A 14,119-nucleotide genomic window follows, 5' to 3' on the forward strand; every position below is an offset into this window, starting at 1 on the left:
GTCTGTGTCCAATCCTACTCCTTCCTGTGTTCACCTTGTTAGCCTCGCTGTCTCCATCTGCATTTGCTTCTCACCCCCACCAACACTGTTCTAGTGAAAGCATCACCAGCATTTCCACTCTCTTGTTTCTGTGTATTTCTAATATCCTGCAAGGCATTTAAAGATGCATGTCTGAGTGATGCATGTGATCTTCTTAGTACTAATAATTCAATAATTGTGTTTGTTAGTACTCTGGTTACAATGTTGCACATACACACAGATAGGTAGGTAGGTAAGTAGACAGATAGATTTTATTATTATTATTATTATATTATTTTGAGACAGGATCTCGTTCTGTCACCCAGGCTGGACTATAGTGGTGGGATCATGGCTCACTGTAGCCTCAGCCTCCTGGGCTCAAGTGATCCTCCTGCCTCAGCCTCCTGAGTAGCTAGGACTATAGGTGAGCACCACTATGCCTGGCTAATTTTTAAAATTTTTGTAAAGATAGGATCTCACAATGTTGCCTAGGCTGGTCTCAAACTCCTGGGCTCAAGCAATCCTCCTGCCTCAGCCTCCCAAAGTTTTGGGATTACAGGTGTGAGCCTCTCTGCGCGGCTGCATGTATTTTTTTAGTGGTTTCTTCCTAACCCGATTTCATAATCCCTGCATTATTTTCTTCTTATACTTTTAACTTCTTTTTTATTAGTGTATTTAACATGTCATAAAATGTTCAGATCTCGAGTATGCTACTCAACTAGGTAGATAAATACACATCAAAACACAGAATTTCTATCACCCCAGAAACTTCCCTTGTGCAACTTCCCAGTCAATGCCCCGCCCCCACCTCTAGCACCCTAAGGAACAACCACTGGTCTGATAGCTTAGCCTGTTCTAGAACTCAGTTACACAGTATGTACTTTTTTGTGTGTGGGTCTTTTTCCTGTCAGCATAATGGGATTATGTTGTATTTCTTAGCAGTATTTTTTTATTGTTGAGTTGTATTTCCTTGTATGAATATTCCAAAATTTGATTGGTTTTTCTGCTGTTATTGGATATGTGCAGTATATGCAGTTTGGGGTTACAATGGACAAAGCTGCTATGAACATCTGTGTACAAGCCTTTGTGTGCACATAAGTTTTCATGTCACCTAGAATAAATATCTAGGAGTAAAATTGTTAGGTCATAGCATAGCTGTGACTCTCACTTTTTGAGAAACTGTCAAACAGTTTTCAAAAGTGTTGATAGCATTTAACGCTCCCACCAGCAGTGTGGGAGGTTCTAAGTGTTCCACATCTTCAGTATTTGGTAGTGTCAATCTTTGTCATTTTAGCCACTCTACTAAATGGGTATTTCATTGTGATTTTAATATATGTTTTTCAGATGTAATGATGTTGGGCCCTTTTTCATGTGCTGATTGGCCATTGTATATCTTCTTTGTGAAGTGTCTAAGTCTTTCGCCCATTTTAAAATTAAGTTTTCTGTCCTTTTATTATTGGATATAAGTCCTTTGACAGATATGTGCTATGAATAGTTGATCTTAGTCTGGGGTTCTTTAATGAACCCTGATATTTTTAATATACAATTTTACAGAACATGAGGTTTTTTTCCAGTAACATATAGATAGTATTATACAAGTCCTGTACTCTATAAAATGTCATCCATCATTGATAGCTAACATGATTACGGCTCTAATAATGTTATAATTTTCATTTTCAACAGCCAATTAATTATGGGGCCTTTGCCTGAGACCTCATTGCATAGTCATTTAGAAAGTTGCTTTGTCTCAACTTTCTTCAGAGGCAATGCATCCAAGACACCTGGTCCCATCCTACATGGCAGATGGCAACAGCAGGGGATATAGTGGCCATTGTTTTACCTCCTTCTATATGAAGCATATATTTGTTCTAGAGGCATTACAGGTCCAACTCCAAACATGTAAAGCAGAATGCAAAGGTGAATGCAAATTGTGGTCATAAGCCAACTTGTTTTGCCATGTGGAAAATATGGAAATAGTTGCTACACATTGCACAAAACATCTGTTGAAATAAGGCTTTCAATTTGAATGCTTCGAGATAGACTGTTTCTAAAACCAAGATTGCCTGGTGAGCAAGCAGATGGGCAATTTAGACAATCTTATACTAACTCATCATTGCTTCTGAAACACGGCTTCATTGGCAATTGTAAGACAGTATTCTGAATTTGTATTTTGGAGATACACGACCTTCAGAAGCACACCATGGCCACTTCTTATAGCTTTGGTTTCTATTGTTTAGACATAGGTCAGAAGGAAGACAGGGCCTTCCTTCTTAATACAGTTAAGACAGAATTTTTTAAAATTTTCATCTTTACCAGAGTCCTAAGTATTAATAAGAAATAAATTTTAAATGACTTTTGTAGGTTAGAAATACATTTCTTCCCCCCTGAGATGGAGTCTTGCTCTGTGACCAAGAGCTGAAGTGCAGTGGCTTGATCTTGGCTCACTGCAACCTCCACCTCCCGGGCTCAAGCAATTCTCCTGCCTCAGCCTCCCGAGTAGGTGGGATTATAGGTGTGCGCTACCATGCCTGGCTAATTTTTTTGTATTTTTAGTAGAGACAGGGTTTCACCATGTTGGTCAGGCTGGTCTCGAACTCCTGACCTCAGGTGACCCACCTGCCTTGGCCTCCTAGACTGCTGGGATTACAGGCGTGAGCCACCGCACCCAGCCTAGAAATACATTTTTAAAAATATGCTTTGCTTCCTATGTGAGGGAGATGTTTCAAAAACAAACATCTGTTTTGCTCGTAGTGGGCCTAGTAACACTATGTCAAGCTTGATTGAGAAATAAGTTATTTTTACCAAAACAATAGTCCTATAAAATAAAAAATTTACATAGGTAATTTTCTACATAATTGAAGCTTTTAGAGCCTTTTTTCCTGAAAAAGTTTTAAAAATTAGATTATGTACTTCTTTTCATTAGCATTATGCTCATGACTCAGAATTTCTTCAGGCTATTAAGATATAAAACAGTTGGTTTATAAAATAAGCAGCACCAGATTTCTATATATTTTGGATGCCAGATTATCTGCTGTTAATAATTTTCCTGGCTGTTAGTGATTTTTTTTAAAAAGCGGTAGCTATTAATATGCTTCCATAGAGCTCCTTATCCTTGTTTAAGTTTTGCTTTTAATCTTCTGTGGGCTGAGAAGGCCATCAAACTGCTGAGAATTATGTATACACCCAGAGCCCACTGCCCGAGTCGAAGTGTGAGATTTGCCACGTGAATAAAGGGCATAAATATCAGTATCTATTCTAGTTGTTCAAAAGATTTGGGTTTATTTTCCGGTTTTGGCTATGTTTCAGAGAGTAGGATTTGTCAAATAAATAATGTGTTATTATGTACATCAAAGAGCTAGTTAAATATTAGGTACTTTCCCCCCATTTCCATCATTCCAGGCACAAGACCTTTGGAGATTTTACTTAAGCAGAAAAACAAATATTTTTAGTTTCACTGAATGATACCCTGAGTTAAGCTCTGTTCCATGAGTCTAATCTCAGTTCCATGACTTACCAATTACCTTTTCAATCCTGTGCACATCAGTGTTATCATGATCTGAGGTCTACTTGTAGGATTCTGGAATCCTAGGGCTATAATTTGAGGGCTCAAGCGGAGGCGTATTGGCGAGAGGATTTCTTTATCAGTAGGACGTCAGACTGAATGACCTCTAAGATGTATTATTTATGTATGTATGTATGTATGTATGTATTTGAGAGGGAGTCTCGCTCTGTTGCCCAGGCTGGAGTGCAGTGGCATGATCTTGGCTCACTGTAACCTTCACCCCCCAGGTTCAAGCGATTTTCCTGCCTCAGCCTTCTGAGCAGCTAGGATTACAGGCACGCACCACCACACCCAGCTAATTTTCATATTTTTTTTTTTTAGTAGAGATGGGATTTTGCCATGTTGGCCAGGCTAGTCTCGAAGTACTGGCCTGAAGTGATCCACCCACCTCAGCCTCTCAAAGAGCTGGGATTACAGGTGTGAGCCACTGCACCAGGTCTAAGGTGTATTCTTAAGATTAGACAATTCTGTGACTCACTTCTAGAAGATAATTCACAAGTATCTATCAAAGTAAAATTTAAATACCCAAGGGCGATAATGGCTTATCTGTTCTAGCCTGCTTTTCCATTTTTCCCGAGTCATAAGTTCAGAGTGCCATTCTCAGAAATCATTATTTTCTTTTCTTCAGGCCCCAAATTTAAAGCCATTAAAAGTTTATGAAGCAATGAAATGAATTAAGGAAGACAAGGCTAAATATGCTCATACTGGACACGGTGGCTCATGCCTGTAGTTCCAGCACTGTGGGAGGCCGGGGTGGGTGGATCACCTGAACTCAGGAGTCTGAGACCAGTCTAGACCACATGGTGAAACCCATCTCTACAAAAAATACCAAAATTAGCTGAGTGCGGTGGCATGTGCCTGTAATTCCAGGCACATGGAGGTTGGGAGGTTGAGACAGGAGGACGACTTCAGCCCAGGAGGCAGAGTTTGCAGTGAGGTGAGATCATGCCACTGCACTCCAATCTGGGCAACAGAGCCAGACCCTGTCTGGAAATAAATAAATTAATTAATTAAATAAAAATAGTCATATTGAGCTGGTTATAAATTCTCTTTGTAGCAACAATTGAGTCACTTCAAAAGAGGTTAATTGAAGGGGAACACCATGGCTTGCTGTTTCAGGTAAGGTATCTCTGATATATGTTCAGTTACTGTAGAGGAAAATGTTCAATTCATGTAAGGTTTTGAAGCTAATTTATAACAGACAATGACTTTAATCATTAAGTTAACCAGTTTAGAAGAAAATGTTTTGGTGTACTTTGTTCTCTTGTGCACTTAAAGTATTCAGCAAAACAAGAAAGGAGATCTTATGTTAGTGAGTGGCTACTGACAATATCTTCTAAAGAGGAAGCATTTCAGAATTTTCTTTGCCCCACCGCTGTATCTATTAGCAAAGAGCCAGTTTTTCAGTCTTGGGGACCTCCTTTCTGATAGTAAGGGCATATCATTCAATTTATAATATGCTGAAATTTTGAGTATTCTTGAATAGGCTTTGATAGTTACTGTCTCTTTTTTCTTTCTCATATTTAAATTAAACTTTCTATTTCTTTCTGTATGGGTCATCTTAAGATATCCCCGGTAGAGTTAAGTGTATTTCCTTCCCTTATGATAGTTGGTGAATCTCCTTTTTGTTCAGAAATGAAGAACGTAAGGGAATAGCAAAGCAGCAAGATTGGCACTGGAGGAAGATGATGGAGGAGGAAAGAAAGAAGGGTGATATTTGCATGTATCTGTTTCCAGGGCATAATACAGACACATCTGTTAAACCAGGAAAAAAAAAAATGAAGCTAGGCAGAGTGCCTAAAAAGCCCTCTGCCATAAGTTGAGCTGGAAAAACCTCCATATCTAAAGATGCTTTAATCATCTCAAGAACACCAACAACATTTTCTATTATAATATAACTATGATAGATGTGAATCTACCTCTTGGATTAAGGCAATAATTTCATAGCTATCAAATTTCCACAGACACCATTTTCACTACTCTGAGTTACATCTCTAACAAACTTCTTTAGCCTCTGCCTCAAGATTTCAATGACAAAGCCATTCAGTTTCTTGTTCCTGATCTTCGGATTTCATTCCTAGATCAAGTAATGGGGAAAACACAATAGGAGGTTTACAATTACAAATGTGTTCCCTTGGAGTAGAATACAAGATAAAAAACTTGTCAATTTCACCCACTTTAGGTAGTGTCATATCTTCTATTAAGTCTAATATGTTTGGGATCTTTGACCCTTTCATCATTCTGTCTTTGAATACACTCTACCATTTTCTCTTGACAGAGCTTTTTAGATGAGGAATTTCCTCACTATGATTCCCTGTCCTGCACAGATGCAATTCAACAACCTCTTCAAGAAAAATTGGTAATTGCAAGCTTTTTGAAAGTATTTAGGTAGTAATTGTGAATCATCAGCTATCCTCTAATAGAAAGCTAAATCCAGTATGTATCAGTAACCTTAGAACTGTATATATTGCTTTTATCAAGAGATTATCAAATGAGGCAACAGATAGCTATTTTCGTAAATGTACACATACATACACACAAACCTGGTTTGCCCTTTGTCGCCCAGGCTGGAGTGCAGTGGCGCGATCTCAGCTCACTGCAATCTCTGCCTCCTGGGTTCAAGAGGTTCTCCTCCCTCAGCCTCCTGAGTAGCTGGGATTACAGTCACACGCCACCACACCTGGCTAATTTTTGTATTTTTAGTAGAGATGGGGTTTCCCCATGTTGGCCAGGCTGGTGACCTCAAGTGATCCACCCACCTCAGCCTCCAAAAGTGCTGGGATTACAGGCATGAACCACTGCGCCCAGCCTGTTTTACTTTTTTAAATTGCAGTATCACGAAGAATTATGTAACTAAGTTTATTCCTCACCTATACCTCTTTCCTCAAAGCCTTTGTTTACGTCAAAGTGTCAATTATTTGGAGTTGATGATGTTAGCATTCTGTTAGATTATTAAATCGTGAATTTTAAATAAGAATTATAATTTACTGGCCGGGCACGGTGGCTCAAGCCTGTAATCCCAGCACTTTGGGAGGCCGAGACGGGCGGATCACAAGGTCAGGAGATTGAGACCATCCTGACTAACACGGTGAAACCCCGTCTTTACTAAAAACACAAAAAAATTAGCCGGGCGAGGTGGCGGCGCCTGTGGTCCCAGCTACTCGGGAGGCTGAGGCAGGAGAATGGCGGGAACCCGGGAGGCGGAGCTTGCAGTGAGCTGAGATCTGGCCACTGCACTCCAGCCTGGGTGACAGAGCGAGACTCCGTCTCAAAAAAAAAAAAAAAAAAAAAAAAGAATTATAATTTACTCATGTATACCTTTTGACCAAACACTTGAAAGCTTTTTTACTTGACATCCTTTATTTTCTTCTTGATGTCTCTCTCAGGGTCATTTGAGGCTCGCGATATTCTTTCTACCTTTGAAAATGGAGGTAGTAGATTATGAAATATATGTTACATTCCTTTAGATGGCTACTAATAGTTGGTTTTCTGTTCAGAAGCAGTGTTGCCACAAATTATATGGTGGTCAAGAAGGAAGAATACATCAGACACCCCTGACCTTGAAACATACGTGCTGGTACACACCTCTGCTGGGTAAGACCCCCTTCTATACCTGCTTAGACACAAGTAGGGGTAGAATTCTATTTGAAAGGGAAAATAACTAGTTGTTATTACATTTGTATAGGAAAAATTTTTGAATACTTGGATATTTATCCCTGAATTCAGTCAATCAATATATATTTGAGTACCTACTCTGTGCAAGGCACCATATTATGCATGATAAAGAATAAGTCCTGGCCAGGCACAGTGGCTCGTGGCCATAATCCCAGCACCTTGGGAGGCCACAGCAGGTGAATTGCTTGAGCCCAGGAATTCGAGACCAGCCTGGGCAACATCTATAAAACAAAAACAAAAAAGAATAAGTCTTAAAGTAGATCACAGACTAGCAAGGAGACAAGACCTGGGCTCAGAGAAGTCAAAGATGATTCCATAGAAGAGGTTAGAGTTGAATTGGCCTTGAAAGATTAGTTGGCTTTGGAAAAGCAAAAAGCGTCAAAAAAGTATTCTAATGGGTGAGAGTAACATGAGCAAACAAAACAAAAAAATAAGAAGAGAAGTAAGAATCAAAAGCCTTAAGTGTTTGAAAAAGAGCCAAAGGTAGGCAAGTCATTTTGAAAACAAGAGGATTCGGGTTCAGATACAGTAGAAGAGATATTTGGAGAAGGAAAAGTGGGGTGTGGGCCAAATTTATAGTCAATGCCAAGAGAAAGAGCTTTATTCTAAGAAATGGTCAAAGTAGTGACACCTCTCAGCATAACATGGATGCAGTTAAAAGCCAAAATTAATGTCTAGTTCTGAAATGACAAAAGAAATGATTGTCAAAGTAAATTTAAGAAGGAATAAAGAGAAAAGTAGAGCAATTTGGTGATCATTTAAATTTGAGAAGGAAAAACTATTTCTAATGGAGTGTCTATTTTGTGTCAGGCAATATAGATTAGTGCTTTATAGAGATTATTCACAATAACTTAATAACCACCGCCAACAGTGGGAGTACTTAAACAGTGCTTGCTGGCCAGGTGTGGTTGCTCATGCCTATAATTCCAGCACTTTGAGAGGCCGAGGTGGGCGGATCGCTTGAGGTTGGGAGTTTGAGACCAGCCTGGCCAATATGGTGAAACCCCATTTCTACTAAAACTACAAAAATTAGTCAGGCATGATGGCACACACCTGTAGTCCCAGCTACTCGGGAGGTTGAGGCAGGAGAATCACTTGAACCCGGGAATTGGAGGTTGCAGTGAGCCGAGATTATACCATCACATTCCAGCCTAGGTGTCACAGTGAGACTCCATCTCAAAAAAAACAAAAACAAAAACAAAAACGAGTGCTATGTGCCAGACACAGTTTTATGCTCTTAACATATCTATTAACTCATTTAATCCTCACCACATCCCTATGAGGTAGATGTTAATATAATTACCATTCAAAAGATAAGGAAACAGAGGAACATTGAGTTAATAATTTGCCTAAGGTCATCTGTCACTTTATACATAAGCAAACTGAGGCTCAGAGTGGCTTAGTTATTTATTCAACATCACACAATTGGTATGTGGCAGAGCCAGGATCTGAACCAAAAATTTCTGATTGAGTCTAAACTCTGTGTTTCTTCTATTAAACTCTGCTGCCTCCTATACTCAGAAACACACACAACAAGATGGTTTTCCCTAATAAATGATTTGTGATCTCAACCTATTTCCCCTACCAGTCTTTGATGGGTTCTAATGACCATGTCTGATGCTTTTCTCTTCTGGAGGCTGCAAAATTGTTGTGTAAAAGACCAGATAGTAAATATTTTAGTTTCTGCTGTAATTACTCAACTTTACTGTTGTATCACACAAACAGCCATGGACAATATAGGAACAAATGGGTGCGGACGTGTTCCAGTAAAACTTTATTTTATTTATTTTTTGAGACAGGGTCTCACTTTGTCACTTAGTGGCACAAACACGGCTCACTGCAGCCTCAATCTCTTGGGCTCAAGTGATTCTCCTGCCTTAGCCCCCCAGGTAGCTGGGACTACAGGCACATGCCATCACACCCAGTTAATTTTTGTAATTTTTGTAGAGTTACAAAACTTGTAACTCTAAAAAATGTTGCCCAGGCTGGTCCGAAACTCCTGAGCTCAAGCAATCCACTTACCTCAGCCTCCTAAAGGGCTGGGATTATAGGCGTCCGCCACCACACCTGGTCACAGTGAAACTTTACAAAAACAGGCAGCGGACTGGATTTTCGCCTGCTGGCTATAGATTGTTAATCCCTCTAGTTGCTTAGTGGGCAGGGGTTTTCTGGTCTCTCCCACACTTAAAAAAGCTTTTTTGAAATTATTACTTTTAAAATATTATTATTAGAACTAAAATTCTTATTTTATATATATTAATATTACTATCATTCGCAAATGCTTTGTCAAAATTAAGCGTTTGACATTTTTACCCTCTGTGATTAGGCATCAAGGGAGTTTATGTTAAAATGTTACTAGAAGTGGGTCAACTTTCACTTTTTCAGTCTCTCAAGAGGGAAAGACTTTATGCTTCAAGATAGTTTGAACCAGAAATTGGTCTCTACTTTTATTTTTTTCTGTTCTACTGCAGATGCCTTATCTCTGGATAGTTTTACAGCAGTTCCAACCCTGGAATCAACACCTTTCTCAGGTGTAGCCAACCAAACCCACACTCTGTGTGAAAGGCCCACATATGGAGAAGTAAAGGACGGTGCTTTGGATATAACAAGACAACACAAGTAGGTTAAGAGCAAAATTTACTTACTCTACTCCTCATGGGTGGCCTATTCCCATTGCCTAACATTTTAATTGGTTGGATTTTTCATAACGTGAGATCACATCTTTATTGTGGAACTTCTCTAACTTCCTGAAAATTTACAATTTCTTTCTTTTTGCTTTCTTTTTCTTTCTTTTTTTTTTTTTTTTTTTGAGATGGAATCTCGCTCTCTTGCACAGACTGGAGTGCGGTGATGCAATCTCGGCTTACTGCAACCTCTGCCTCCCGAGTTCAAGCAATTCTCATGCCTCAGCCTTCCAAGTAGCTGGGACTACAGACACACGCCACCATGCCCAGCTAATTTATGTATTTTTAGTAGAGATGGGGTTTTGCCATGTTGGCCAGGCTGGTCTCAAACTCTTGGCCTCAAGTGATCTGCCCTCCTCGGCCTCCCAAAGTACTGGGATTACAGGTGTGAGCCACCATGCCCAGCCGAAAATTTACAACTTTGAGATAAAGTTATTGCTGTAGTTTTCTTAGAGTGTAGTTTTCTTGCTTTCCTCGAATTTCATAATGCCACTCTAAAGCTTAAAAGACAAATTAGACTACCTAAAATGTTTCCAGTTTTTAGGAATATACCATAGACTGCTAAGTTAACATAGGTAGATTTTGATCATCATTCTCTTTCTTTCACATTCAAGGTTAACACATCTTTGGGAACCTGTCCTTGTCCCTGCACCCTACCCTCTTCCTCTTTAAGTACACAGACTAATCTTTCAATCTAAAGGAAAAACACACTCACCAGTGGAGTGTTTTTTCCTACTGTAGTCTCAACACCACACTTCCGATACCAGATGTGTGGGGGCTTTTTTCCCCACACTCCAAGCAATTTTCCACACACCAATCACTTCTTCAGCAGACATGAAATGGGCGTCCAGTAATTCAGTTCAATTCCAACATTATCTACCTAGAAATAGCATCCGATTCCACAGGTTAAGGGCTCAGTCCCACAAGGCCGGTCCCTGCTTGAGATGCCACTTGCGGGTTCCAGACTGTGACGTGTGCTTCTGACCAACTCTCTATAAATTGGGGGTTCCCAAGACCCCCTTCTTGGGTTCAAATAATTTGCTAGAGTAGCTCACAGAACTCAGGGAAACACTTTCCTTACATTTATCCACTTACTACAAAGTCTATTTTATTTATTTATTTAAATTTATTTCTTTGGAGGCAGGGTCTCACTCTGTCACCCATGTTAGAGTACAGTAGTGATTTGGGCTCACTGCAACCTCGACTTCCTGAGTTCAGGTGATTCTCTCACCTCAGCCTTCTGAGTAGCTGAGACCACAGGTGCCTGCCACCACGCCCCGCTAATTTTTGTTTTTGTTTTTTGAGACAAGAGTCTCACTCTGTTGCCCAGGCTGGAGTGCAGCAGCATGATCTCAGCTCACTGCAACCTCTGCCTCCCGGGTTCAAGCGGTTCTCCTGCCTCAGCCTCCCAAGTAGCTGAGACTACAGGCACTTGCCACCATGCCCAGCTGATTTTTATATTTTTAGTAGAGACAAGGTTTCACCATGTTTACTAGGCTGGTTTTGAACTCCTGACCTCAGGTGATTCGCCCACCTCAGCCTCCCAAAGTGCTGGGATTACAGGTGTGAGCCACAGCACCTGGCCTTGTATTTTTTGTAAGACAAGGTTTCTCTGTGTTGCCCAGGCTGGTCTTGAACTCCCGGACTCAAGTGATCTTCCCATCTCAGCCTCCCAACATGCTGGGATTACAGGCGTGAGCCACTGTGCCAGGTGACAAAGTGTATTTTAAAGGATACAAATTAACAGCCAGATGAAGAGATACATTGGAAAGGTTTGGAAATGTCTCAAGCACAGGAGGGTCTGTCGTTGTGGAGTTGGGGTGTGCCATCTTCCCAGCACATGGCTATGTTTTAGTTCACCAAATCAGAAGCTTTCCAAGTGCTGTCCTTTCAGGTTTTTATGGAGGCTTTACTAGGCAAGATTGATTAAATCATTGGCCATTGGTGATCAGCTCAGCCCATCTCCCCTCCCAGGAGCTTGGCAGGGTGGAGTTGAAAGTTCCAACCCTCCAACCACAGATTGGTTCCCCGGCAACCAGCCCCTCATCCTGAGGCTATCCAGGAGCCCACCAAGAGACACCTCTTTAGAACAGAAGATGCTCGTAATACTCAGAAAATTTCAAGAGATTCAGGAGCTCTGTGTCAAACACTCCTATCACTCAGGGAATTACAAAGGTCTTAGACACACTGTATCAGGAACCAGGATCAGAGGCCAAATATTAAAGATTCCCCTAGCACCTCTGTCTACAAGGATTTTAGGAGGTCTGTCTCAGGAACTGGGGGCATAGATCACAATATCAACAACATCCTGCTAAGTTAACTCAGACAGGTTTTGATCCTATTTCTGTTTCTTTCACACTCAAGGTTAACAAGCTTTTGGGAACCTATACCTGTCCCTGCCCTCATCCTCCTTCGGTGCTCATGTGCACCTGCCTTTCAAAGTACACAGACTCATCTTCCTTAGGAAACATTCAAAAATGTCAGTGCATTTTGTGAGGAACTAATCTACCTCAATAAAATTTCCCTTCTGTATTGAGGGTGAGGAAGAATGACTTTGAATTGCAAATGCTTCATTTTCATCTTTGGCTGGATTCTCTGTTGTTTGTTAACCTCTCTCTGATGGAGGTGGGAGCTCTCTTTCATTGTGTGTTACTTAAACCATGAACTTCATTAGAAATTTGATAAAATTGGGACTGGGCATAGGGGAGTGAGAACTGTGTTATTGTTTAGGATCTGCTAAGATTTGCAGTTTTTTCACCTGTAGTAGATAACTCTACTTTCTACTGCCAGGTGCCCAGGCCCCACAAGTGGCCCCAACCCAGGAACAAATCTCTCAGGCTACATCAGGATGAATGATGACCCGAGCATGGAAGTGAGTGTTGGACTGGATTTTGGTTTCATTTTCAGTATTAGCATATCCTGTTCTTCTTCTATGGGTATTTTTTTTCCCTGTCTTTTTTATTTTTTTAAGTATTATGGATATTCCTGTAGCAAGTCGGAGTCTGCTCTTCCAAAACTCAGATGCGTGAGAAATAGCAACCTTTGAAGTCAAGAAATTAAAATTATTTAATTGGAGGGCTTTCTACCCTGTGTTTAGTATACTCTGTGTGTTATAGAACCAAAAATAGATTTCAATGAAGTGGGCTAGACTTTTGGTTTGAGAGGCAGGCTGGTTTGGGACTTAAATTCACTAGTGACTGTAAGAAGCCTCAGATTCTGTTGATTCTCCAAGAATTGAGGTCAAGGCTGGATAATCTTTGAAGGGCTGGTACACTTTGTCAAAGACCACAAAGCAGGGCCATGCCCATGGAGAGTAGTCAGGTACTAATTGACAAAGTTAGGTGCTAATGCCACTATTCTACCCACAAGAAAAGAATAATACTAAATGACCTGAGAAGGTCACTTAGGTCACTCTCTCTATCATCGAGATGTGGTGGGAATGCCTTCCTCAGCCTGCAGCCTGAGCCTCGTGATCTTCTCAATCAAATGGAGCCGGCAGTTCTGTTTCAGGATCTGGCAGAACATCATTCTTCTTTCTTTTACATTTTAATTGAGATATAACTCACCCACCAGACAATTCATTAATTTAAATTATTCACTTAAATGACTTTCCGTATATTCACAGAGTTGTACAACCGTCACCAAAATCGGTTTTAGAATACTTTGATCACCCCAGAAATAAGCTGCATACCCTTTGGTAGTCTCTCCCTATTTCCTCCTGTCTGCAACCCCCAGCTCTAGGCAACCAGTAATCTACTTTTTTTTTTTTTTTTTTTTTGAGAAGGAGTCTCACTTTGTCGCCCAGGCTGGAGTGCGGTGGCGCGATCTCGGCTCACTGCAAGCTCCCCCTCCCAGATTCACGCCATTCTCCTGCCTCAGCCTCCCAGTAGCTGGGACTACAGGCGCCCGCTACCATGCCCGGCTAATTTTTTGTATTTTTAGTAGAGACGGGGTTTCACCGTGTTAGCCAGGATGGTCTTGATCTCCTGACCTCGTGATCCGCCCGCCTCGGCCTCCCAAAGTGCTGGGATTACAGGTGTGAGCCACCGCGCCCGGCCCACTAATCTACTTTCTGTCCTATAGATTTGCCTATTCTGGATATCTCATATAAATGGAATCATACGATACGTGGCCACCTGTGCCCAGCTTCTTTCAGTTAAGGTTCTCAAGGTTTTCAGCA

General features: G+C 40.8%; 1 protein-coding gene across 31 annotated transcripts in view; it reads left to right on the forward strand.

Moving 5' to 3' along the window:
- Positions 1–14,119, forward strand: part of IRAG2 (inositol 1,4,5-triphosphate receptor associated 2) — a 106,569-nt gene that overhangs the window by 53,610 nt on the left and 38,840 nt on the right. For 2 of the 31 annotated variants that reach the window (XM_077953729.1, XM_077953737.1), the window contains exons 2-7: positions 4,638–4,699; positions 5,859–5,939; positions 7,078–7,174; positions 9,727–9,874; positions 11,565–11,650; positions 12,730–12,811. The exons of 1 other annotated variant lie outside the window; for it this stretch is intronic. In XM_077953729.1, coding sequence (XP_077809855.1) covers positions 12,788–12,811 — 24 coding nt within the window. In that variant the 5' untranslated portion in view covers positions 4,638–4,699; positions 5,859–5,939; positions 7,078–7,174; ... (1 more) ...; positions 11,565–11,650; positions 12,730–12,787. The remainder of the gene's footprint in view (positions 1–4,637; positions 4,700–5,858; positions 5,940–7,077; positions 7,175–9,726; positions 9,875–11,564; positions 11,651–12,729; positions 12,812–14,119) is intronic. 28 more of the 31 variants (XM_077953749.1, XM_077953722.1, XM_077953723.1 and 25 more) reach the window with 17 other exon arrangements.

This window comes from Macaca mulatta, chromosome 11 (assembly GCF_049350105.2).
Source record: "Macaca mulatta isolate MMU2019108-1 chromosome 11, T2T-MMU8v2.0, whole genome shotgun sequence".
Taxonomy (NCBI): domain Eukaryota; kingdom Metazoa; phylum Chordata; class Mammalia; order Primates; family Cercopithecidae; genus Macaca; species Macaca mulatta.